Raw genomic sequence first — 26,886 nt, 5'->3', positions numbered from 1 at the left:
TCCGTCTGCACTTCCCGGGACACATACACGCACGCGCGCGCTTAACGCAAGGTGACCGACCGGTCTGTGTGCAGCGGGAGGCAGAATGGCGCTGCGAGAAGGGCTCTTGCAGATTCTTGTCGATGCACTTTGGTCGCGCGACGTGGAATAAAAAGCGCGCACGCGCACGCGACGTGCACCTGCTGCACGCGGCTGCCGCCAGACTCCATCATCAGCAGCATTAGCAGCTTCATCATCAGCATCATCATCATCATCTGTAGCAGCAGCAGCGAGGCTCGCGCTAAATGCGAAGGAAGACTCGCGCGCCGGTTTAGTCAGCAATGCGAGCCTGCTGTTGAATAAACACACGGACTACTGTCCAGCGCGCCCACCCCGCCCGTGGGCCGCCGGACGCACATGGCACGCGGCGCCGAGTTGTGAAACGCCTGGAGAAGACCACTGCTGACCAGAAGAAGACTGCAAGGGAGCGCCTGATGATGATGATGAATGGCTACACGAGCCTGTTCGTTCGAACGCGGGTAAACGCGGCGTGCGCGCTCCAGCGCGGAGTCCAGACCTCAGCCGGCGAGCTGAACACGTTCAGCTAGTCGTAAGTACTCACTCACGCGCGTGCACCCACATACCCATACGTACAGACAGAGCGGAACAAGAGCGGGAAGGATGGAGCTTTCGGAAGTGCGCTGCTCAAGCGCGAGCGACGAGCTGTACACCATCAACAAGACGCCCGCGAGTTCGAACGGCGCGCGGCCCAAACGTCTGCTGTGGCAGAACGCCGTGCGCCACATCACCGAGCAGCGCTTCATCCACGAGCACGTCGGCAGCAACAAGGCGGCGTCCCCGGACGCGCAGGACGCCGGAAAGACGGCAGGAGACCGACAGCGGCAGCAGCAGCAGCAGCAACAGCAGCAGCACAACAACGGCGGCACTAAAGTGTTCCCCGAGCGCTCGAGCAGCGACTTAGGCTTCGTGCAGCTCGACTGCGCGCCAAGCAACTCGGAGTTCTTCCTGAGCTGGGGCTACACGTACCGCGGCGTCATCTTCCCCACTCTGCGCTACGCCTTCAAGTCGCGCGAGCTCGAGCGCCTCTACCAGCGTTACTTCCTGGGCCAGAGGCGCAAGTCCGTGGTGGTCATGAACATCCTGGACGTGGTGACCAAGCTGACGCTGCTCGTGCTGCACCTGACGCTCGGCGCCACGCCCGTGGACCCCATCCGGGGCATGCTGCTCGGCTTCTTCACGGGCGTCGAGGTGGTCATATGCGCGCTCGTGGTCGTGCGCAAGGACACGAGCTCGCACGGCTACCTGCAGTACAGCGGCGCGGTCACGTGGGCGGCCATGGCCACGCAGATCCTGGCCACGGGCCTTGGCTACGGCCTGCTTGGGGACGGCGTCGGCTACGTACTCTTCACGCTCTTCGCCACCTACAGCATGCTTCCGCTGCCCCTCACGTGGGCCATGGCGGCCGGCGTGCTCACCTCCGCGCTCCACATCGCCCTGCAGGTGCTCGCGGCGCCCCAAGCTCAGCTCTCCACCAATCAGGTAAGAGCCATTAAGCCGCACCTTGACCGTTTTTTATTCCCTTCAACATTGTTTTGTGGATGCTTCGCGCCTTTTCAGGACCTGGATGTCCTGACTTTGTAGGGAAAACAGAGAAAAACAGGGCAGATTCTCAAGATCAAGACCAAATAAAAGGATCTAAATATGTAGGAAAACAGAAAAAAGGGCTAATTCTCAAGATCAAGACCAACTAAAAGTATCTAAATATGTTGGAAAACAGAAAAAAGAGAAGTCCTACTTTGTAAGAAAACAGGGCTACTCTTCAAGATCATGACCAGTTTAAATGACTTGACTTTTTTTTATTTTTCTACAGAAGCTCTCAAATCAAAATTTCTTTTTAAACTCACAAGTCAAAAACAACAATTCTCTTTTGCTACTGAGATTAAGAGGAGGGTAAAGTTTGGCATATGAAATGTACAAATTTGATCCCAAATGTTTGTAAGTTACAGACTTACTGAAAAGTCACATGCACTTCACGTGTTAACTGTAAAAATCTCATGTCTTTACTCTCACGTGAAACTTGTGATTTTTCTGTATGGGCACACCTATTCATCTAACAGTTCCTCTGAAATCTGTATTAATAGACTCAATAGATTAACTGCAGCAGTAAAATCCTCTACTCTTCTGGAAAAGCTTTCATTTTTTTTGTGTCTGAACTTAAAAAAGTATGTCAACTTGATGACATGAAATATTTTAGTTAAAACAATCAGCAGAACATAAAATTAATTTCTGTTCTGTTAACTTTCTATCACAAATTCAAAGTTTCATTGCGGCAACTTGACTTACTTTTTTGATTCCTTTTTTGCAGTGTACTGATGTTGTCAGGATTTGATTGCGTGAGCATTAGTGCGCTCAGGACAGGTACTGATGTTGAATAATTAGTTCTGAATCAGCACATTTTTATCATCTCAGAAGAACTAGATGGAGCACAATCACTCCAGAGAATGCAGTTCCACTGCTCCACAGCCAAGTGTGTGTGTTCGGTGGGGTGGGGGTCTTTACAGGAAGGCCTATCAAACGCTTGACTATTTTGAGCTTAGGCTCATGTGTGGCTGCTCCAGTGCATCCCTTTCTATTCACAGAGCTTTTCTGCAGAGACTATACAAACAGAGTGTGCACAATTGAGTGCCTGTGTCAGCAACTGGTGTACCTATAGCTGAATTCACTAATTAGAAATGATGTCTGGATACTTTTTGACTTGTATGAACCCACAATCTGACAGCTGTGTACACGCTCAAAATAAAGGTTGAAACTGTCACTGGGGCAGTACTCCTCTTGTCACTGGGGTGGGACCTTCAAGGGTATATTTAGTATAAGATCATAGTTGTACCATAATCCATTGAAACTATATTGTCTAAGTTGTATTGGCTCCACACACCCCTTCTCGTCTCCAGACTTTTTATTTTACTGTACTGTTTTAAAACATTAGGTTATGAAAAGGTACAAATATGTACTTTTCACCTGGGAAAACGTATCTAAGATACGCAGTTAGACTTTAAAACCACTGTTGTACCTTGGACGGAACATTTACATTGTAATTTGATGGATGAAAAATGTACCTGCTCAGTACTTTTATTGCTAACAGTGTAAGAAAACAAACATGTTGGTGTGTAAAAGTACCTGTGCTTTCTCTGCTGTAAGTCTGTCACTCAAAAACTCAACACAGATGCAATGTTTAAATATAGGTTGAACTGAACCTAAAACAATTTTTACAGTGTAGTAATTTCATAACGTATTCCATAGTGTGAATGTCATTGGTGACAATCTGGCCTTTTAAAAGAAGTGGAAAGGTCAGAAGGAAAAGCTTTGAACAAATCTCATTACTGCAAAAAATCCCTCTTTACTGCAAAAAAAGTGAAATTATTTTCAATTTCTCATTCTAAGATTGTTGCGAGCTTATGTTTTAAGTTATTAGTAATGTGAAATGATGTCCTTTGTTGACAGATAATGTAGTTTGCTTCAAGCAGACATACAATATAGTTATATGCTGTAATAAGCTACAGCAGTCTCAAAACGAGAAACATTAGATATATTGCATAGATTTAAGATCATTTCATTTGCAGGATATCAGTTTTTGCAGTGTTAAATTTTTTTTGTTCATCAACAATTTTACTTAAATATTGTCTGTGTGTTGCGTAAGAATCCTGGCACACACAGGTCGCTGTCCATGTGCTGAAATGGTGCTTTTCTCAGGATTCAGCTTCTGGCGGGCATTCCCAGCAGCTACTGCACACATATATAGATTGTCTACCACACACATTTTCATTTCATTTTTCGTTTTTGCTAAAGCACATATTTTTGTATGCTCAGAACTGTGATTGAGGGATGCTTTGGCTTTTCTTTATGCTTTCTTTACTGAGTGATTCTGATTTGAGGAATGAACATTTCTAAGGTCTTGATCATTCTTTTAGGTGCACTGCCAAAAAGACATGCCAGGTTTGATGCACTGAAAAGAATTAACAAGATGCTGCACTGTTCTGTAATGTTTTGCTAATGCTCTCAAGACATGCCACTCCACCCAGTGTTATATAATGTTTACCTTAATGTTCATGCTAGACTGTTCATCCATCCATCCATCAATCCATTTTCTAAGCCGCTTCTCCGTCAGGGTCGCGGGGGGTGCTGGAGCCTATCCCAGCAGTCTTCGGGCAGAAGGCAGGATACACCCTGGATGGGTCGCCAGTCCATCGCAGGGCAGACAGACAGACACAGACAGACAGTCACACACACACACACACACACACACACACACACACCTAGGGGCAATTTAGCACATCCAATTGGCCTGACTGCATGTCTTTGGACTGCGGGAGGAAACCGGAGAACCCGGAGGAAACCCACGCAGACACGGGGAGAACATGCAAACTCCACACAGAGAGGACCCCGGTCGCCCAGCCAGGGAATCGAACCCAGGCCCTCCTCGCTGTGAGGCGACAGCGCTACCCACCACGCCACCGTGCCGCCCTTAGACTGTTCATTTGGATTGAAATAACTCTATGTGACATTTTGGTGTACATTTGATAAAATGCCTATTGTTGCTGTCACAGCAAAACCTTCTATCATATCGTAAATGGTAACTTTACAGGATGAGTTAAAAAATGTTTTTAGCTTTGAATGAAAGTTAATGGAAGAAGTTAAAGTAGCTTTCAAGCATTTCTGTTCATCCTTTAACAAAATTTTAACACAACATAAAAGACCACTGGCATCTATTCAAAAAAGGCAAAAATTGACAAGGTTTTGTTCCAACAGTGGCAGAGATTTGAATCATAATTTGAATGGAATTATTTTATTTCTTGAAAGTTTTACATAAGGGCCCCTGTGGCAAGGGCCCCAGTGTGAATGTGCTTCTGTAGAATCTTTAGAAAGATGTTTTGTGCTAGTAAATGGATTTTCATTGTAGTCTAATTGATTCCCCAGTAGGAGGGAAGATTTATGGATCACTGAGTTCATTCTAATGTCTTTAATAGGCAGTGTGATTTATCACACTGTGAACTTTACACATCATCCTGAATATCTTCTACTTAACATTCAGCTTAATGAAGGATTTCTTATTAACAGTTCTAGATCTTTGCACTTGAAAGTTGATGACAGTTTATTTATTTGTATTATATGTACTTCTTTACTGCAAGAGAGGGTGTTTAGACTAAACACAAACAATATTTTTAGACAGGGAGTCTGTTCCTTAAACAGAACTGTAACATTAAAGTTGGGTCAGTGCAGTGTTTGCAGCTTTGGTGGACAGTGTTTGTTGGTCTGGTGCAAAGGCTTTTTATCTGGGCAGTGAGAATTTGTTGCTCAGAGAAACTGCTAATATTAGAATAAACACGAATAATGATTTTTAAACAGGGATTCTATTATATGTCCTATTCATAACTGTGATATTAAAGTTGAATCCATCTTTTGTGTCATAGTTCTGTTTTAGGAACAGTACAAATAATAGATTCTCTGTCTAAAATATGTTATTTTTTTATTTTTATATTTTTTTAATACTATTGGGTTAGTGTGGTGTTTTAATACTGTTGTATTATTGCAGTGTTGGTAATAGTGTTGAATTAGTACAGTGTTTTTAATACTGTTGGATTAGTGTGGTGTTTTAGTACTGTTGGATTGGTGCAATGCTTTAATACTGTTGGATTAATACAGTGTTTTTAATACTGTTGGATTAGTGCACTGTTTTAATACTGTTGGATTAGTACAGTGTTTTTAATATTGTTGGATTAGTGCAGCGTTTTTACTACTGTTGGATTAGTACAGTGTTTTTAAAACCGTTGGATTAGTGTAGTGTTTTTAAAACTATTGGATTAGAGCTGTGTTTTTAATACTGTTAGATTATTGCAGTGTTTTAATACTATTGGATTAGTGCAGTGTTTTAATACTGTTGGAGTAATGTAATGTTTATTATTTGGAGTACTGTTAGATTGGTGCGGTGTATGGAACACTATTACACTGGTGCTGTGTTTGGAACACTGGTAGATTGGTGCTGTTTTTGTAACAATGTTAGATTGGTGCTGTGTTTGGAACACTGGTAGATTGGTGCAGTGTTTGGAACACTGGTAGATTGGTGCTGTTTTTGTAACAATGTTAGATTGGTGCTGTGTTTGGAACACTGGTAGATTGGTGCAGTGTTTGGAACACTGGTAGATTGGTGCTGTGTTTGGAACACTGGTAGATTGGTGCTAAGTTTGTAACAATGTTAGATTGGTGCTGTGTTTGGAACACTGGTAGATTGGTGCAGTGTTTGGAACAATGTTAGATTGGTGCTGTGTTTGGAACACTGGTAGATTGGTGCTGTGTTTGGAACACTGGTAGATTGGTGCTGTGTTTGTAACAGTGTTAGATTGGTGCTGTGTTTGGAACACTGGCAGATTGGTGCTGTGTTTCTAACAGTGGTAGATTGGTGCAGTGTTTGGAACAGTGTTAGATTGGTGCTGTGTTTGGAACACTGGTAGATTGGTGCTGTGTTTGTAACAATGTTAGATTGGTGCCGTGTTTGGAACACTAGTAGAATGGTGCAGTGTTTGGAACACTGGTAGATTGGTGCTGTGTTTGTAACAATGTTAGATTGGTGCTGTGTTTGGAACACTGGCAGATTGGTGCTGTGTTTGGAACAATGTTAGATTGGTGCTGTGTTTGGAACACTGGTAGATGTGTGCTGTGTTTGGAACACTGGTAGATTTGTGCTGTGTTTGGAACAGTGTTAGATTGGTGCTGTGTTTGGAACACTGGTAGATTGGTGCTGTGTTTGTAACAATGTTAGATTGGTGCCGTGTTTGGAACACTGGTAGATTGGTGCTGTGTTTGGAACACTGGTAGATTGGTGCTGTGTTTGTAACACTGGTAGATTGGTGCTAAGTTTGTAACAATGTTAGATTGGTGCTGTGTTTGGAACACTGGTAGATTGGTGCAGTGTTTGGAACAATGTTAGATTGGTGCCGTGTTTGGAACACTGGTAGATTGGTGCAATGTTTGGAACACTGGTAGACTGGTGCAGTGTTTGGAACACTGGTAGATTGGTGCTGTATTTGGAACACTGGTAGATTGGCGCTGTGTTTGTAACAATGTTAGATTGGTGCCGTGTTTGGAACACTGGTAGATTGGTGCTGTGTTTGTAACAATGTTAGATTGGTGCCGTGTTTGGAACACTGGTAGATTGGTGCTGTGTTTGTAACAATGTTAGATTGGTGCTGTGTTTGGAACACTGGTAGATGTGTGCTGTGTTTGGAACACTGGTAGATTTGTGCTGTGTTTGGAACAGTGTTAGATTGGTGCAGTGTTTGGAACACTGGCAGATTGGTGCTGTGTTTGTAACAGTGTTAGATTGGTGCAGTGTTTGGAACACTGGTAGATTGGTGCAGTGTTTGGAACACTGGCAGATTGGTGCAGTGTTTGTAACAATGTTAGATTGGTGCAGTGTTTGGAACACTGGTAGATTGGTGCAGTGTTTGGAACACTGGTAGATTGGTGCTGTGTTTGGAACACTGGTAGATTGGTGCTGTGTTTGTAACAATGTTAGATTGGTGCCGTGTTTGGAACACTGGTAGATTGGTGCTGTGTTTGGAACACTGGTAGATTGGTGCTGTGTTTGTAACAATGTTAGATTGGTGCAATGTTTGGAACACTGGTAGACTGGTGCAGTGTTTGGAACACTGGTAGATTGGTGCTGTATTTGGAACACTGGTAGATTGGCGCTGTGTTTGTAACAATGTTAGATTGGTGCCGTGTTTGGAACACTGGTAGATTGGTGCAGTGTTTGGAACACTGGTAGATTGGTGCTGTGTTTGTAACAATGTTAGATTGGTGCCGTGTTTGGAACACTGGTAGATTGGTGCTGTGTTTGTAACAGTGTTAGATTGGTGCTGTGTTTGGAACACTGGCAGATTGGTGCTGTGTTTGTAACAGTGTTAGATTGGTGCAGTGTTTGGAACAGTGTTAGATTGGTGCTGTGTTTGGAACACTGGTAGATTGGTGCTGTGTTTGTAACAATGTTAGATTGGTGCCGTGTTTGGAACACTGGTAGATTGATGCTGTGTTTGTAACAATGTTAGATTGGTGCTGTGTTTGGAACACTGGTAGATTGGTGCAGTGTTTGGAACACTGGTAGATTGGTGCTGTGTTTGTAACAATGTTAGATTGGTGCTGTGTTTGGAACACTGGTAGATTGATGCTGTGTTTGTAACAATGTTAGATTGGTGCTGTGTTTGGAACACTGGTAGATTGGTGCAGTGTTTGGAACACTGGTAGATTGATGCTGTGTTTGTAACAGTGTTAGATTGGTGCCGTGTTTGGAACACTGGTAGATTGGTGCTGTGTTTGGAACACTGGTAGATTGGTGCAGTGTTTGTAACAGTGTTAGATTGGTGCTGTGTTTGGAACACTGGCAGATTGGTGCTGTGTTTGTAACAGTGTTAGATTGGTGCAGTGTTTGGAACAGTGTTAGATTGGTGCTGTGTTTGGAACACTGGTAGATTGGTGCTGTGTTTGTAACAATGTTAGATTGGTGCCGTGTTTGGAACACTGGTAGATTGGTGCAGTGTTTGGAACACTGGTAGATTGGTGCTGTGTTTATAACAATGTTAGATTGGTGCTGTGTTTGGAACACTGGTAGATTGGTGCTGTGTTTGTAACAATGTTAGATTGGTGCTGTGTTTGGAACACTGGCAGATTGGTGCTGTGTTTGGAACAATGGTAGATTGGTGCTGTGTTTGGAACACTGGTAGATGTGTGCAGTGTTTGGAACACTGGTAGATTGGTGCTGTGTTTGTAACAGTGTTAGATTGGTGCAGTGTTTGGAACACTGGTAGATTGGTGCTGTGTTTGTAACAGTGTTAGATTGGTGCAGTGTTTGGAACACTGGCAGATTGGTGCTGTGTTTGTAACAGTGTTAGATTGGTGCAGTGTTTGGAACACTGGTGGATTGGTGCTGTGTTTGTAACAGTGATAGATTGGTGCAGTGTTTGGAACAGTGTTAGATTGGTGCAGTGTTTGGAACACTGGCAGATCGGTGCTGTGTTTGTAACAATGTTAGATTGGTGTCGTGTTTGGAACACTGGTAGATTGGTGCTGTGTTTGTAACAATGTTAGATTGGTGCAGTGATTGGAACAGTGTTAGATTGGTGCAGTGTTTGGAACACTGGTAGATTGGTGCTGTGTTTGGAACACTGGTAGATTGGTGCTGTGTTTGTAACAGTGTTAGATTGGTGCAGTGTTTGGAACAGTGTTAGATTGGTGCAGTGTTTGGAACAGTGTTAGATTGGTGCAGTGTTTGGAACACTGGTAGATTGGTGCTGTGTTTGGAACGCTGTTGGATTGGTGCAGTGTTTAGAGCAGTTGGATTGGTGCAGCGTTTGGAACAGTATTAGATTGATGCAGTGTTTTAAACACTGTTTGACTGGTACAGCGTTTGGAACACTATTGGAATGGTGCAGTGTTTGGAACACTGTTGGATTGATGCAGTGTTTGGAGCACTATTGCACAGGTGCAGTGGTTGGAACAATTGGATTTTTGCAGTGTCAAAGACACTGTTGGATTAGTGCAATGTTTGGAGCACTGTTAGAGTGATACAGTCTTTAAAACACTTCTGTTGCAGTGTCTGAAACACTGTTGAGCTGATGCAGTGTTTGTAGCACTGTTGGCTTGGTGCAGTTTTTATTTGAAATGCTGTTGGATTGATGCAGCATTTAGAACACTGCTGTATCGGTGCAGTGTTTGGCGTACTGTTTAATTGGTGGAGTGTTCATTTGGAGTACTGAATTGTTTGGACTGAAAATAGAAAAGTGGGGGTAGAATTTGGTTTGGGCAGTTTGGTTGAATTGGTGCTGTGTTTGGAGAACTGTTGGTTTGAAATTAAATGAAAAGTATAAGAATCAAGATAATCACCAATCAGAACAAAGATAATTCACATAATAGTACAATGCAAAAGTCTTAGGCATCTAACAAAATTCTATTATTTCATTATTTCAGCTAAAAAGCTGTTCTTCTGGGTAGTAAGCATGTGTTTTCAGAAAAGGTACTAATAAACAGACAATATTAATACAATAAGTGATTTTATATCTGTCAATGTTTGTGTTTAACTGCTTTTAATACTCTCCTCCAAGAAGCTCAGTACTATTTATTGTTATTATTTAAGACGTGATTTGACTCAATTGATTTAACAAATTCAAGTGATATCTGGCGGTGCAAAGCAGAAATTACATCAATAACTTTTAAGAAAATTATTGATTTACTGCATTAATATTTGTTTACAATTATTCTAATGGCACATGCAATTATTGTCCTCATAAATGGTTTGCTTGGGTGATTAAGGTGTACATAGCACTGAATAACAGTCAAAAAGGCACAGCAACAAAAGCAGCCTGTTTGGAAAATTCTCATGAATAATCACTTTTTTAAATTATGTTTTATGCATAAATGTTTTTGGTACTAAACCCTGCATAAACTTTTTAAAAGAACCATAAAAACAAATGACTAGAAAAGCCTAGAATATGGGCTTTTTAAGAGAATATTTAAAATTGATGCCACTGAAGCCCCAAGTGTCACGATTGGCGCCTCCCAGTCCTGTCCATGTGCTTGTGTTTTGTTTCTTCCTGGTCCTGCCCCCTTGTTTTCAGATCCTGCCCCCGATTGTAATCACCTGTTTTCCTCCTGTGCCTTGTTAGCCATCATTATTCTTATTGTATTTAAGCCGTGTTTTCCCCTGTGTGGTCGCTGGTATTTGTATGTACTGTTTGAAGTGTATGTATTGTTTGAAGTGTTTGATGTGTTGACTCTCTGACCCTGGACGGTCTTGACCCTGAATATGGATTTGCCCCCAATACATCTTGCTTATCTCAGCATATGCGTCCGCCTCCTCATCACTCCCAAACGTTACACCAAGACAGTGTATTCACATTGATGAGACTGGATTCAGCCTGAATCAATGGAGGAGATGGGGAAGAAATATCATTGGGCAGCAGGCAATTGTGCAAGTCCCTGACCAGCATGGGGGAAATGTCACAATGTATGCAGCAATCAACCAGCATGGAGTCTGCCACCATCATACTGCCCCTATAACACAGCTCACCTCATCACTTAACAGCCTGGTAGGCCAGAGCAGCTCATGTACATTGTAATCTGGGACATGTTTCCATTCTAAATATTGAGTTAAATTTACAAAACATTGTCATAAGAGGATTATGGGAAATAGGTTGCATTTCCCTCAGCTGTTTAGGTGAACATGCATATCATGTGTAACTGGAAATATGAACAAAATGCATGCAAAATGCAATAAAATTGAGTAATAGCCCAGTGGAATTTCTTTAAATTCAACTGATAGCCACATCAGTTCTTGTCGGTGAACAAAGGCGAAGTGTACTAGTCAGTGTCTTGTTGCTGAAAATGGTCATTTATCGGTGGCAGTTATCTTACCGTAGGAGCAATGAGTCTTTAGCTGCAAAGATGCGCAGTGGTGCTGACCTTTAATCAGCCTAATCATGCCATTGATCTCTGGCTCCAACAAAAAAACATGCTATTATCTGATCAATGACAACAGCAGACACAGCTGATCAAATATACAATACTAGACGCAAGTCAGAGGCTGCATTTTTGTTTACTTCATTTTCAGTTAAAACCTTTTTAACAGTTTCATCTCAGGAGACTTGCATGGAGCTTTTCAAAAAAATCTGGAGGATTTTTTTTTCACCTTCAGAGTTTAGTTTTAGAAGTTGGTTGCACTTTGTGCTTAAAATAGCAATTGTAATAGCAGTTGTCTTCTCACACCTGTGGATTTTTTCAGATCTGAAGCAAGAAAGGAGCTTGTTTTCTCTTGTCTGTGAAAGACAAAAGCTTTAGGTACTGTTTTTTGATGTTGACAAGTTTGTGGTCTACCAGACCTTGTACAGTTGAGGCCCATTTTCTCTATAGCTATAATTTATTTTTGTTTCAGAAACAATTTTTTAAAATTAAATTAAATTGGATTATCTCATATCTAACCGCTTCCATTATTTCAATATTTCCTTTTCCCATTTTAGATGTGTATGTAAAAGAAATGTGCTAGGCAGCTGAGGTGAGTTTGGGTAGTTGCTTGTGTGAATGTCAGTGTCTCTTTGAAGGGCTTCATAATTAATGAGAATTTTGGGAACAGCTTTTGTTGGGAGGACACAGCTGTAACTGGTTGGTTTTAAGATTGGAAAGTTGAAAGAGTTAAAGTGGCAGTAGAGTGCACAAAAATTCAAGTGGATGAATTAATTATTGACAAGTTTGATAGTTGCTTAGTGTTGGAGGATTTGTTTGTGGAATATTTTGTTAAATATATTTGTATGACCATATATATATATATATATATATATATATATATATATATATATATATATATATATAATATTATTATTACAATATATTGTTAAATATGTTTGTTGCCAACACTAAAAAGGAATGGTCATTTTGACTTGCACAGTACTGTAATAGTAATATTCTGCATGCCATTCTTTTCAGTGAATCATTTCCGGAAGTTTTCCATCAATTTGTCCCACCTTAAGAAAATCTTTTTATTGGATGTTTGTTGCAAACATGTCTTACAACATTATGTTTTTTCCACAAAAAATTCTAAAATGTCATGCTTATGTCATGTGCTACAAAAAATGGTTCCTTGGTTTTCCAGGTTGGGCTTTTTATTTATTTATGTATTATTTAGCATTCATTACCAAATAGGTGTGTTAATGGGTGTGGAGTGATTGCAATTTCTTGTGCATTTTTTACATGTCCACGTTAAACCTTTCTTTTATTGAGAGATGTAAGCTGTTTGAAATTAAGAGACCAAAGCTTGACATTGCTACAGTATTCTGTTGATGCCAGTAGTGTGAGTTGAAGAACAGGAAAGAGGAAATTTGTATGTCACCATTGCGTCAACATTTAACATTTAAATAAGGTTTGTTTTGTGGCAGTTGTACAGGAGTGTTATATGATAAAGCTGCAGCTGTGGTCAGGGACACAGGTATTAAAGTATTTTAATTTGAGGGGGGCTGAAGTTTTACGCACTATATACATGATGTAAAAGATGATTTCATGCAAAACTATTAGCCTTTGTTGATTTTTTAAATAATTTACATCAAACAGAATGCATTGTACTGCGCTGTCACAAGGCCAGAGACATTAACGTATACATACGTAACTGAAACATCAGACTAATGATGCACATCCTCTCTCTGCTTTCTCATTATGGACCAACTTTATGCAAATGAACTGAGAGCGATCAATGTCGCGTGGTAACGGATTGTCACCTCCACAGTTACACTGTGACATTAAGCACAGGAACGCACACCCAACGGTTGATAAAAACTTCATTATGTCAGATGATTTTTTAAAACGTTTAAGTACATTATTAGGTTATCAGATTATTTTTTAGAACTGGCCTTTATATTATTTATACACTTTTGTTCTTTGCACCTCAACTGGCATGTGTTTTAGTAATGTGCCCCAAAGTGGCATTTTCACTGTAATGAAAATACAGCATTACCTTAAACCTATGAATAAAAAGACATATAAATTAAAGACATATGGGTCTTTGCTATGCTCAAATTATCTCTGCATTGTTATAAGTGTTTTTAGCAGCCCTGAATCACCCCCAGCAAACCCACTTTCAAGTATTCACAGCAAGGGGTTCTCACCCCTCCCTTTTCAGCCCCCCTAGCAGCTCAACACAGTCACAATATTTCACTCACAGAGATAGCAGTGTTGTAGATAATCTGATTACAGAGTTACTGGGTAAAATATTTTATTTGATTATTTTATTTTTAAAAATCTGAGTTGATTTCCATTTCTGGTGGAATATCCACTAGGGAGCCTCTAGAAATGGATTAATGCTTTATAAATAAAAAAAATCGCAATGCAGAGCTTTCTGGGCTTAAAAAGGCACAGAGAAAGAAAAGAACACAAGTTCTGTGTGTTTTGCTTAAAGGCCACAACTGAAGCACAGTTCAAAGAAAAATCTGGGTTAAAATCACAGTGTATTCTGTACTCCAAAGACAGCAAATGGCGTTTTATATTTCATGTTCATTAGCCAATGTTTGAACACAAATTCAGATGCCTAAAATGATCTCGTTTAACATGATATGCAGATACAGTATTGAATGTTTTGGGTGGAGTGTATCTGAAAGAAGCCAAGCTGTCCACACACAAATACACATATCCATTTATAATGCCTTGCTGACTACCAGTGCATTAGGATAACTAGACCCACATACTTTCCAGTCACAAATGTGATTACACTCATCTTTTAAATGTGTATAAAGACAACAGCCAGATATAGGACACCATTTAATTTCTTTACATTTTAAAGTCTAAGGGCTGTAGAGTTAAATTTATTGGTTTAGGCTAGAGCAGGAGAAGTTGGGTAAAGGGGTTGATGATGCCTGAGTTGCTGGTAAAGTTCTGTTTCAACGACTGTTTCAAATGGAGGAGTCATTTATTATGCCAACACGTCATTGACTGGATTAACAAGAACATCTGGAAATATATACGTGACTCTGTAGCATCAAGCAAATAGGTCTAATTGCAATCTCGTGCTAGTGTCCTTGAAATTTTTTTTTTAAAAATATGTATTTTTTTGAATTTTTCAGAGTCAAAGACAGTTTTGGTGCTTCTTGTGTGAAATGTATGCTTTTGAAGTAAAATGTGATGCAAGAAAGTCTCTAATAGACCAAAACCACAAAATTTTCATGCAGTTAAATTTTAAGGTATACATGTAACCCTGTGATGGACTAGCAGCCTGTCCTGGGTGTTTCCTGCCTTCCGCCTAATGAGCACTGAGATGCTCCAACACCATGCCCTCATGACCCAGTGATTAAGTGATGGATGGATAGATGGATAGATGATATACATGTAGCTGGCTAGCTTGTCTCATTATGTACATTAACTAGTTCAATTTCTAGGTTAATGAATGTGTAGAACCTCTACTATAGCATCTCACATTTTCAAAAGGCATTAAATACATAATTTACAGTCATTTTTCTCAACTGAATCACACTACCACAGTAACATTAATGACCTCACCATGGCAACTACAGAATTTTAACAATGACTAAAATGGTAAAGTGAGGTGAGTCAGGTGTTGTACTGAAACAACAGGATTTTTCATAAAACACTGCACCGCTGAAATAGAGCCTACTCTTACATTCCAGGCCCTGTGCTAGTGAATTGAGAGTTAAGCCTGAAAGAGCTTTGTCACTTTTGCAGTCATTTTTATTTGTGGCTTTAAAGGATCAGGATCAAGGAAAACTACATTTTCATTTTTTTGAAAAAATAAAATATTTTTAAAAAGTAAAATAAACCTACAGCCTATTTAATCCTACACATTCATGTTGAAGTTAAAAGGGGTTTTTCAGACCAGAATGCTTTTTGAATGAAGCACAACAAAGGGCAGCCAATCAGAACATAAGTAATTTACATAAACCAGTCCTAAAGGTACAGCATTAAAAATAGCCTGCTCAGCTCTGGTTATGTATGTAAAATCGCATAAACATTATTAGTGAACTACAGGGAAAAAAATAAAATACAAGAAAATGTAAGACATGGGCTTCAGGCTACGCATCACAATAGCAAATCTGAATGGCACACACATATGGTTGGAAATTAAAGATTTGATTCTTTCACTACATTAAGGTCGGCGCCTCTAATTTAATCAGGTTAACGTTTCATGAGTCTTAAGTCTCCAGTCCAAGTCAAGTTGCAAGTCATGTAAGGGCGTGTTCCAGTGAAGTCGTGTGACTCTGCTCTGCTTATACTGTAAACAAAATAGACAAATAGACCAACAAAATAGCTTTAGCTGAGCTTAAGGTTAAGGTTATGTTTAGAAAATTCAGATTACATAAAATACTTTCCCCACATCCTTACAAAGTATAAAAACAAACATGTGTGTGTGTGTTAGCAATACTTGGTATGTGTGTGTGAGACTGTAAAAATAGCACGCGTGGGAGGATGATGTGGAAAAGGGTCCTCTGACTCATACTCGTCTGCCTGCATCCCTTCCTTCCTCTCTCCTTTCCTTCATTCCCCTTCTCTCTTCCTCTCTCTCATTTCTCTTCCTCCACTATGCGAGTTCATTTCTCAAGAGCACACACAGCAGACAGAACACACACCCACACGCACACACATACATACACACACACACACACACACACACACACACACACGTTTGTTCATTATTTTTTTCACAGAGACTTGGCTGATATGGCATTAAGTATCTGTGTACTGCATTAGTAGATGTCTGTAGCAAGGGCACATCAATAGGTTTTCAAAATTAAAATTAAACTCCAGCATTTTTTTAATATAATCTCTAAGTGCTACATCTGTACACTCTAAAGAATAAAGAATACCAAAAGGGTTCATTGGAGTGATGCAACTTTGGGTTCCCTAAGACCTTTTCTACTGCTGGTGGTTGAAAAAAGCATTTTGTTAAATGAGATATGCACATGTTTAGAACCTTTTAAAATTGAAAGAACTTCCACAGAATGTAAAGGTTCCAAACCATTTTAAGGTTATTCTTATGACAGTATGTTCAAGCCAAGAACCACTGAGGAACCTTTCATTTTAGATGCAAAGCACCTCATGGAACTGGCTAATAACTCACTCACTCACATACTCACTAGCACACTCGTGTTTAGCAGGCAAGAACTTTCCTCAAGAGGGCTTCATAAGCAGTCAAATAGATACTGATGCTTTGTAACAGCAGTGCCTCATACCAGTGACGCAGTGCGTCCTTGTAAAGAGTTTATGATTTTTGACTTACTTTCCTGTACTTAATGGTAATACAGAAAACCCATTTACTCAAAACATACTAAGAAGCCAACAGTGCTTTTTGGGTCAACAGGTGTTCTGTTCTTTTTTTTAAATGCAAAATGTTGGAAAAATGGTAGAATCATTGTCCATAGGAAGCACCTATACATGGATATATAAAAATGCTGGAGTATTCCATTAAAGAACCATCCATTGAACTTTTTTAGGAAACCAAAAGTGGTTCTTCTATAGGATTGCTCCAAAGAATTCTTTTGGGACCTCATCCTTTAAGAATGTTGTTCATTTTGTGTGCATGTCTTATCCCAGAAAAAAATATACATAAGTTCTCACTCATTTTTGTGTCGTCAGATTTAGGATGATTGATTTCTTAGGAAAACATTCAATGCAAGTCTCTAACTGCTGCTAACTGTCAAAGTAGGTCTTCTTGTTTTGAAATCATGCTGAAGTTTTGGTCTGCACTTAAATTCATACATCACTGTGCAATATTCAGAGACCACCCTTCATTTATTTTATTTACAGTGAAAACAGCCATTAAGTACTTCTTTTTTCAGCTATCGGAAAGAAAAGAAGAAAACATATATTTACTGAAAATTATACAGAAGCCTCAGCGAAACAAAACAACATTCCTCCAATTAGTGTTGCACCAATACTGATACTGTATTAGTATCGGCACTTATACTGGCGCTTAAATGCAGTAGTGGTATTGGTGTTGGGGATACTAATACCTATTACTAACATCAGCAAAGGGATTTCTAGTGTGCACATGTGTGGTCGAAAGAACTTTACAGCACATCAGCAATGTGGGATGCCAAGCATCAGTAAATGCTAATGGAAAAACCTCTAACGTCACTATTACATGGAAAACTGGGAGCACTTTACCTCAATGGCTGAGTTTGGATTCTTTCAGTAATCACTTTTCTGCCACTGTGTGGTCACTTACAGTCTGACGTAATGTTAGTCTATATTGTTATTGAGTAAGCAGAAAGAACTGCTGGACTGTTGGCATAATGAGCCTTTAGCTTTGCTTTAACTTTTATCATAGCAGCCCGTTAACTGGGTGTCCATCGGGAAAAATTTTAGTCTTGGAAGTTGGTTTGCATTTTCTTTCTTTCATGATCCAAGTAGTCCTAACCACATTCAGTGATGTTGAGGTATGGACTCAGTTGTTGGTGCTCAGTTGTTCTGAAAACTCTAGTGGCATCTTATAAAAAACAGCACCTACGCATTCTTTCAGACTCATAGTGTTGAATTGTCTTCTTACAGTTAAAAGATGGACAGAAACGCTTGTGGATGTTATCAAATCCAAAGCAAGAGCAGATGTTGATTTCTCTCAAAGATGAAAGCTTTAAATACTGTTTCTCTTATGGATGTGTGGATTTTTTCAGATCTGAAGCAAGAGTGTTTACCTGATGGTGACAGGTTCTGGTGGTCTACCAGATATTGCATGGTTGTTAGGAGTCCCATTTTCTCTGTTTTTTTAATACTTTTTGCAAACGTTTTGCATTTTCTTTCCCATATATTTATCTTGGACTTTCCCCTTCCTTAAGCAAGTCGATTATTTTAGATATAATGTCCTCAGAAATGACTTCTGAACAGTACTGTTCACAGCAATGAAAGATTTTAATAGGTTTATCAATTCCATACTTAAAATGGGATGGTAAAGAACATCTAGGTCAATTGTTTATCAGCAAAAATAATACCTGGCATATAAATTGTTTTATTAAAATATCATTAAAATATAAAAAGCAGAATAGAACAGTCCTGATCATTTCCTGGAGTTATTTCTGGAATCATCTTCTTCTTCATTAAAAAAAATCCCATTCAAGAGTTAAATAGATTTCATACCTAAAAATGTTACATGTACCCCTTTTGTCTGCAGTCACAGCATGCTCCGCTAAGTCCTGTGAAAACATCATTAATGAACAGCACTTTAAAATATTGCTTTAATTAAGATTAACCGCTTTTGCATTTCATCCGAATACTGATTGTGCTGGGCTCATTTCTAAGCGAGGCTGTCTCTCAATGGGATTTCCCTGCAAGATGAGCAAAACAGCAATTATTAAAAGTGTTAGTGCTTAGCAGTGTTAAACTAATTTAAAGTCTATTTTCAGACTTGTCTTTCTCGCTGATCATTTCCTGACATTGTGTTCTGCTGTCCTGCGGTTAGATTAATGATGGAAGTGATTAAATTTACCATGGAAGTGATTAAATGTTGGGTATGGGTCAGTAGTCAGAGCTGACGTTTTGTTGATCACTTCATCAATAATCGCCAACAACCACTCATCGGAGTGGAAGAATCTGACAGTTAATCAGTCACACATACAATTTTCATCAGAAGCTGCTGAGCTGTGTCCAGAACAGTTTTGTGTTGTTGTAGAGACTCTTAAAAAAGGTGCCAAAAGGAGCTCTTCAGAGCAATGCTATAGAAGAACCACTTTTGGTTCCCTAAAGAACCTTTCTGTGGATATATATTCTCCTTTCTATCAATAGTTGTTAAAATAACGATTTTTAAAACAGTTCCTTCAAAAAACCCTAAACATGTTTAGTCTTTTAACTGTTGCCCAATTTTTGCCTGAAATGGCATATGATAAGTAACTTTGGCACTGTTCCTACACACTTTGACATACAGTCATGATCTTGGTCTCATTTGAAAGGTAACACTCTAATGTTGTTTGACCATCCATCAGGATAATTGTGTGATTAGTAAAACAGAGTAACTGAGACTAGAAAGTGGAGTTTGTTTCCACCTGACTAATAAATCTCCCAATCATGGCATGTTATCAAGACCACGTTTGGAATATAGTGTCTCTGTAGCTCATTCAGTTCTTATGGTGCAAATGAGGCTATCATTACTGCTGTGAATAACAGGTAAAAAAATTATTTGAGGGAATCGAGTTCGCCTCGAAATTACATTTTACAAACTATTTTAAATTTGTTATTTCAAAAGCCCTTAAGGGATCTTTGGAGTAAAACCATAAAAACACTTTTGTTTTTTTTAATAAAATTTCAGTATTTGTTTTTTAACGAGCCATTTTCAGAAATAAGATATGTAAGTGTAAAGACAAAATTTAAAGAGCCTCCACTTAAAGATTCTGTAGCAAAGGTTTTTTCCTAGAAACAAACGTCCAAGCCAAGAACAGTTTATGAAAGAGTTTATCTTCATTTTGAAACCATTAAGATCTACTGTGTAGGAAGGTGTATTTTTTGTAGTGTATTAAAAGTTAAGAAGTATAGAGATATTGGTTTGACTTTATTATGAGATTTATTTTTTATTGTTGTTAAAGTTTAAAACTGCATTGAAGCCACTGTAAAAATATTATACTCTTAATGTTGCCGTGATGAGGTCTTGGGGGTTATTTCATGAAAGAGAAGCCTAAAGCCAGAACCATTCTATGGAAGAACACATGAGGAATATTTCTATTGTCCAATCGTCAATGTTGGCTTGAGTTATAGCTCACCATAAAATCCTGTTTTATAAAATATGCCTTAGTTCTAGACTACCATCAAAACAGATCCATAATGAATTAATCTCTAGCTTATGTGAAGTGTTGCTGTGGTTTAAGGATAAAGGGTGTTATGGAAATGGTTTTTTTTTGGGCTCTAGGACTAGAACTAAAGACCACTGAAATGGTGTGATAAGAGGAGCAAGCTTCCACTATGTGATCTAAATCACTATGCCAACAAAAGATGCAATGGTGCTGCTGTGAGCCTTCACACATGGAAAGAAAATGCAATCTGAGGGTTGGATTTTTGGACACTTCCTAATCTTGGATTAAATAACACCATCACTGGTCCCTTCTAAATTGGTTGTAGTTCAAGACTTGGCTTTGTCTGTAATGTCCAGAAAACCACGACTGCTGAGCAGCCTCATTTCACTGGGTACTATGACTTCATTCAAGTGTTTTTAGAGGGAAGCTTGCATTCTGAGACTGTCTAAATAAGACATTTTTGTCTTTGGGAAGAATGGCTTGTCAAAAGAATAAATTAGAGGTCATAAATTATCTGTGGTAAACAAAAATAGTCTAAAAGTAATACATTTGGTCCTGTGATGTGTTTATGAACAAATGTCACTGAGCCTTTTGAATTACGAGGTGGTTAAGTAGTTGAAATGCTAATTTTGTAACATGCTACACACATAGATAGATAGATAGATAGATAAATAGATAGATAGATAGATAGATAGATAGATAGATAGATAGATAGATAGATAGATACTTTATTGATCCCAGAGGAAATGTAGCAAAAAGAGAAAAAGTAAGTAAAAAGTGCAAAAACACTACACAAAACACAGAGCATACAGTATACAGTATAGGGCTATTATATAATGACACAAGCTGCTTAGACTGTAATCTACTAAAGCTAAATCACTGCACAAGTATTCCTATTTTGATAACTTAGTGATCTCATCAAAAATATATTTAAAGAAAAATATTTTAAGCTGGACAAACTTCAAATTCTAAATGATGGGAATTGACACAAGTCTTCTTCACATATGCATTTTGCACAATAAGCTAAGTGAATTGAAAGGGCTTACCTGTGAATGTGAGTTGATTCACTGATAAGGTGAACATGGTAATTAAGTTGCATATGACTTAGTACATATGATTCAGTGCAATTTTGCTTAATCACAGTGTGAGATTATTTGTGAACAGAAGTTGATTGCTGGGAAAACAATGTCTTTATTACAGCCATGAAAGTTGAAAGTTTCCACCTCCTTTCTTTTGACAGTGTTGAGTTTACAGGTTTTGTGAGTAAAAAACATGACAAAGTGTTTTTTTTATGTGATTGTAATGGCATACCTCTCAAAATAAGTGGCAAAATTCCAACTTTTGTGTGTGTGAGGCTAATGGGCAAAATCAACACAATATGACCAACAAGCTGTTTCTGGGAGGTTTTTGTTCTTACTATAAATTTACAAACATTGATTGTAAGGCACTTTTTTGATAAAATTCTACATCATACTGTAAAACACAGTCTATTGATGTGTGCGCTGTTTAGAGGCTGGACAGCAGAGTATGTCACACTTTTAGATCGTTTATGGAATTGACTCCAAAGCTTTAGAATCTTGATTCCCTGGTATCCCTGAAAACAGAGAATCAATGCTTTTTGGGACTGACTCCCAGCCCTAGCGATAGCAACAATTTGGATGCTAATTCCGTTCTTCCAGGCTACAAAGCAATGAATTTGCTTATATGTGTTGTAATTTTTGAGAGCAGGAGTTGACCCATAGCACACAAGATAACAGTGTTTGATTATTGAAGGCATTATGAGCTGCACACACACACACACGTATACATGCACTTACGTGGAATCATGTAAATGGAACAGTTAAACTAAGAGATCTCCCCATCAGCTATCATACTGTGTCAGACTACCCTTCATTTATTTATATTCCATTCAAAATTAAGTACCATTAGAAAACAAAGCAGAAAACATAAATTTAACAGAAGAATATATTTAAAGGAAGCAGACAGAAACTATCAGCTAGTTTGTTTGATTTGCAACAAATTAGCTGTTAGTTTCTGTCTGCTTCCTTTACTCAGTAATGGCTTCTTGACAGCTTTACATACTTTCAGACTCACAGTACTGAGTTGTCTTCTCACATAGGATGGATGGACAAAAAGACCTGTATATTTTTTCAGATCTGAGGCAAGAGTTCAGCTTGATCTTTCAAAGATGAAAGTTTAAAGTACTATTCATCTGATGGTGACAGTTCTGGCAGTCTACATGTTTGAAGGTCTTGCATGGTTATTAGGAGTTCCATTTTCTCCAGGAGTATCTTATATTAAGATTTTGAAGTCCAGCTTTGGAAACTCCAGCTTTTTTAACATATTTTCCTTTCACTTTCTCCTTCCTTATGCAAGTGGATTATCTAATCTTCTCAGAAATATAACTTGTATTCCATGGCTGTTTTGACTGGAAATTAAATCAAGGTCGGGTGGCCTCTGACTTTTACACAGTACTCTTTGTTTTCACTGTGCATTTTGGAGTCAATGAATTGAGCATGTTTACTAGCTTTCATTAAAGCTCTCTACATCAATGGGCCAGTGTGTGTGTGTGTGTGTGTTGTGTTTGTGTGTGAGTCTTGTGAGGATCACAAGATCAGTGAAACAATATGGTGGTTTTCTAGTAACTCTGTGGGGGCAAACAGTGACAAAATGGAGATAGTGACAGAACCTTTTGCCTCATTGTTCTCCTAATCATCAGGATAATACAGTGTCCCAAGAGATATCACACAAACACACACACACACACACACACACACACACACACACACACACACACACACACACACACACACAGTCCTAGGGGTCTTTTGGAGTAGCAGGTGCAAAGACATGTCTGGACTAGTCTTTCCAGTAGCTGGCAAAGTGCATGTGCCTGTGTGTGTATGTGTGTCTTTGCCTGTGTAGGTGTGTGTATTCATGATTGTGTGTGCTGCTTTGTAAGATGTAATTGTTTGAATGGGCAATGGTTGCAGCTGGTTACAGCACACTCTCTGGAGAGCATGCAGGCTGTTTTGGAGTGTTAGTGTATTTTTGGAGTTCTCCTGGGATGTAGGGTTTTCTGTTTAGGAAACAAATGGAGAAACTGCATCAGCAGGCATCACTCTAAAAACAGCACACTTTACCAAAACACAGACAAGTTTTAGTGTGCTGGTACCTATATAACCATACAAAACAGACTTTTAGGAAGCTAGAGAAAATTTGGTTTAAAACATGAAAATAACAAAGGTTCCTCAAAGGTTCTTTATCATCACCATCTTTTACAACTAATCTTTAATCTGTTAGCATTTTAACATAACCATATACGCCATCACCAACATCATTTAACAAGAAATAAAACAACGTAAACCACACACACACACACACACACACACACACACACACACACACACACACACACACACACACACACACATTCCCACAGCTGGCAGAGGGGCAGAAATTTTAAAGACCATGGCATAGAGCCATTTAGCCAGCCTTGAAAAAGTCCTTAGCCACAGGGGAAGGTCAATATAGGTCCAAAAAGCCTCATAGGCTAAAGTTGGCTATGGTTGCGAAGGGGTAGTAGTGCTCAAGTGACCGATCTAAGCACCTTCATAGCTGCACTGCAGTGTCGCAGTGTAGTGTAACTGTTATGCAGCATTGCTTAGGCAGATGGCTCAAGCAGCCTTGTAGTTGCAGAATAGCAGTGCTCATGCGGCCGAACACCACTGATCCAGGCAGCCCGTCAGCTGCCGCGCACCCAAGCAGCTGGCCTAGGCAGCCATGTGCTACTACACAGCATGAAAAAAGCAGCCAGCCAAGGCAGCTACATAACTGCAGTGCAACATCGAACAAACGGCCTATCCAGGAAGTGTCACATCTGCGCCACAGTGACACTTAAAGAGGCCAGTCTAGGCAGCCATGTAGGTGTGAAGTAGCATTGCTCAAGTGACCAGTCCAAGAAGCCTCTGAGACATGGGAAAAAGCCACTATCTAGATGGATGTGATAAAATCCCATATTGTTCCAGCGTAATTAGACCAGAACACACAGTTGCACAACTGATTAATTACAACTGATTTCACAAACCAAATAATTACTACTTAACAGTCACCAACTAACAATAACTTACAGACTGCTTGTAACAATTGCTGAGTTTACATTATGGCAGTAGATAGACAGTGACAAACTGAATATTCCATGTTTTTCAGTGCAGCAGCAATGGCAACTGCATCATAATGAAAATATGTCCAGCAGAAAATCCTGTCACATGTTCGGTTTTCTCAGTTTTTTTGTGTTTAGGCACAGGGCTGCCATTCCCTTTCACAAATGACAAAACCCAAACCTGAACCAAAATACACCTTTAAATAAACATATATTGAAATAGTGTTGAAGACTGCTTTCCTTTTTTTACTTACTTGGCAAAACTCTTGAGATTGATGTGTGGTGCTATTTGCAATAACCCACAAACTCTCATGTCTAAGTATAACCCATGATTACAGACAATAGAATAACATCAGACTAATATTGGACTGGCACTCTGAGACAGCAGCATCAAGCAACACTCTAATAAAATAATTTCAGTGTTTCCAGTGCACTTATGCTACACTCAGGATACTCAGGTTACCCACATGCTTGGGATTTTCAATTGGTTTACAGTCTAATATGCTTTAGGGTATTATAAGTAACATATAGAGTTTCAGTTCTGAAGCTGCTTTTGATCTTTACGTTTCACCTCACAACATAAAACACACAGACTATAGCCTTTCAGTGTATTTCTCCCTCAAGGACAGAATGAAATGAGAAAAGTGGGAGGTTAATATTAATCAGTCATGTTTTTTGACCAAAGGGTCCCTAAATTTCAGCCTCACAAAACTTAACAAATGCAACAGTGGTTTACTTTTTATGAGAGCAGTTAACAACTTCCTCTGTTAGCCCACGTTTACAATCTCAAGTTCTAAAGTGGGTTCACATGAAAGCGAAACATTTATGACAAACTGCCAACTACATTAAACATGAGGAGGCTTATTAAAGAAGGATGAAGAAATTATTCTGCATAAATATGTTGAAAGTAAGGCATTTATAAATGTAAAAAAACACACTGCCACTATATCAGTAAGAAGAGTATCAGACTAGCTCTTGTTTTATATCCTTGATTTCTGTTTTATGATTTGTTTCCTCCATGGAAAAGTAATAATTTTTTATGTGATTAAGGCCACAAATGGCACAAATGTGACCCAGAAATTATTGTAGGGGTCCACCTTTGTCAGAATGCTGTCCCTAATTGCTCAGGGCTAGTTAAGTTCTGAAATCTCAAACTGAGACAGACCCCTAGGCGGATTGCTCTTTATTAGGCTACATCACCATGGCAACTTTTGGTGCACACCTAACCTGCTCTGGGGTTGGTTAAGTTTGGGAATTGAAGTTATAAACAGTTTTTGGACCAATCAGGCCTGAGCTTCTGACCAATTATGGATTATAGACAACCTTCTGATTGAGGTGGACCCCTCTGGTCTTTTCTGGGTTACTTTCTTCTTGCTCTGTGCAATTATAATAATGAATAATATCACATTTCAGTGGAGGAAACAGTAATACTAGATACATGTCAGTATTAAATGATATAAAGGAGTTATTACTCCAGTAAGCACTAACATGGTGGAACTGGCAACAATGTTGATTTTTGCTGTTCCGAAGACAATCACTGCTTATTTGTTGAATTTTACATATTAGGAAAAAATAAAATTGGCCTGTGAAAAAGTTATGGCACATATTATGTTTTATGGATTTTGTGCCAATTCATCAGATCAAACATGAATACACAGAAGATCTAATATTCTCTCTCTCTCTCTCTCTCTCTTTCTAGCTTTGTGCGCAGGTGTTGTTGTTCGTGTGTATGAACACTGCGGGGGTGTTTATCAGTTACCTGGCTGACCGCGCCCAGCGCCAGGCCTTCCTGGAGACACGCAGGTGCATCGAGGCCCGTCTGCGCCTGGAGACTGAGAACCAGAGACAGGTGTGTGTGTGTGTATGTGTTTGGGATAGAAATAATGGGAAACATTATGGGGCTGCACAATATATCATGTTTGAAGGTTATCACTCTATTGGCCTTTGCTGCATTGATATTGTTGAAGGCTGCGTTATGCAAATGAGCCCTGTAATCAATCAAAAAATTGTTCACTATGGGATGTGAGCATCCTTGCCAGTCACAGACATTTCTGGATACATTTTCTGTGGGTGTTTTGGTGAAGAAACACATTCATGTGATCCAACATGGATAATCTTTTGCCACAAAAGGGTTCACAATAATTTTCGATTTGGACAGCCCACAGTAGATACTCAATTGCATGCAAATATTTTAACAATCTTAGTCAAATCACATATTTTGTTGACTATCTAACTGAAAAAAAGTTTGAATGTTTAAATATACAATTTTCTGCAAATTGCAGTACACAATTTCTGTGTATTTGCTGAGTTTAACATATTGGATAAAACTCAGGAAAATATAAAATGTACCATAACTTTTTGTTAAATGTTTTTACTATGTTAAATTCAGCAAATAAACAGTAATGATGTATT

General features: G+C 39.2%; 1 protein-coding gene across 2 annotated transcripts in view; it reads left to right on the top strand.

Annotated features, from left to right (window-relative positions):
- Positions 1-26,886, top strand: part of adcy8 (adenylate cyclase 8 (brain)) — a 97,332-nt gene that overhangs the window by 336 nt on the left and 70,110 nt on the right. The window contains exons 1-2 of one of the 2 annotated variants that reach the window (XM_017699220.2): positions 1-1,539; positions 26,174-26,323. The exon at positions 1-1,539 is cut by the window's left edge and continues 336 nt beyond it. In XM_017699220.2, the coding sequence (XP_017554709.1) occupies positions 661-1,539; positions 26,174-26,323 (1,029 nt within the window). In that variant the 5' untranslated portion in view covers positions 1-660. The remainder of the gene's footprint in view (positions 1,540-26,173; positions 26,324-26,886) is intronic. The other variant, XM_017699219.2, reaches the window with a different exon arrangement.

The sequence above is a fragment of the Pygocentrus nattereri genome, chromosome 19 (genome assembly GCF_015220715.1).
Source record: "Pygocentrus nattereri isolate fPygNat1 chromosome 19, fPygNat1.pri, whole genome shotgun sequence".
NCBI classification, from domain to species: Eukaryota; Metazoa; Chordata; class Actinopteri; order Characiformes; family Serrasalmidae; genus Pygocentrus; species Pygocentrus nattereri.
The sequence above is the reverse complement of the archived record's forward strand: the minus strand, read 5'-3'. Positions and strand labels throughout refer to the sequence as shown.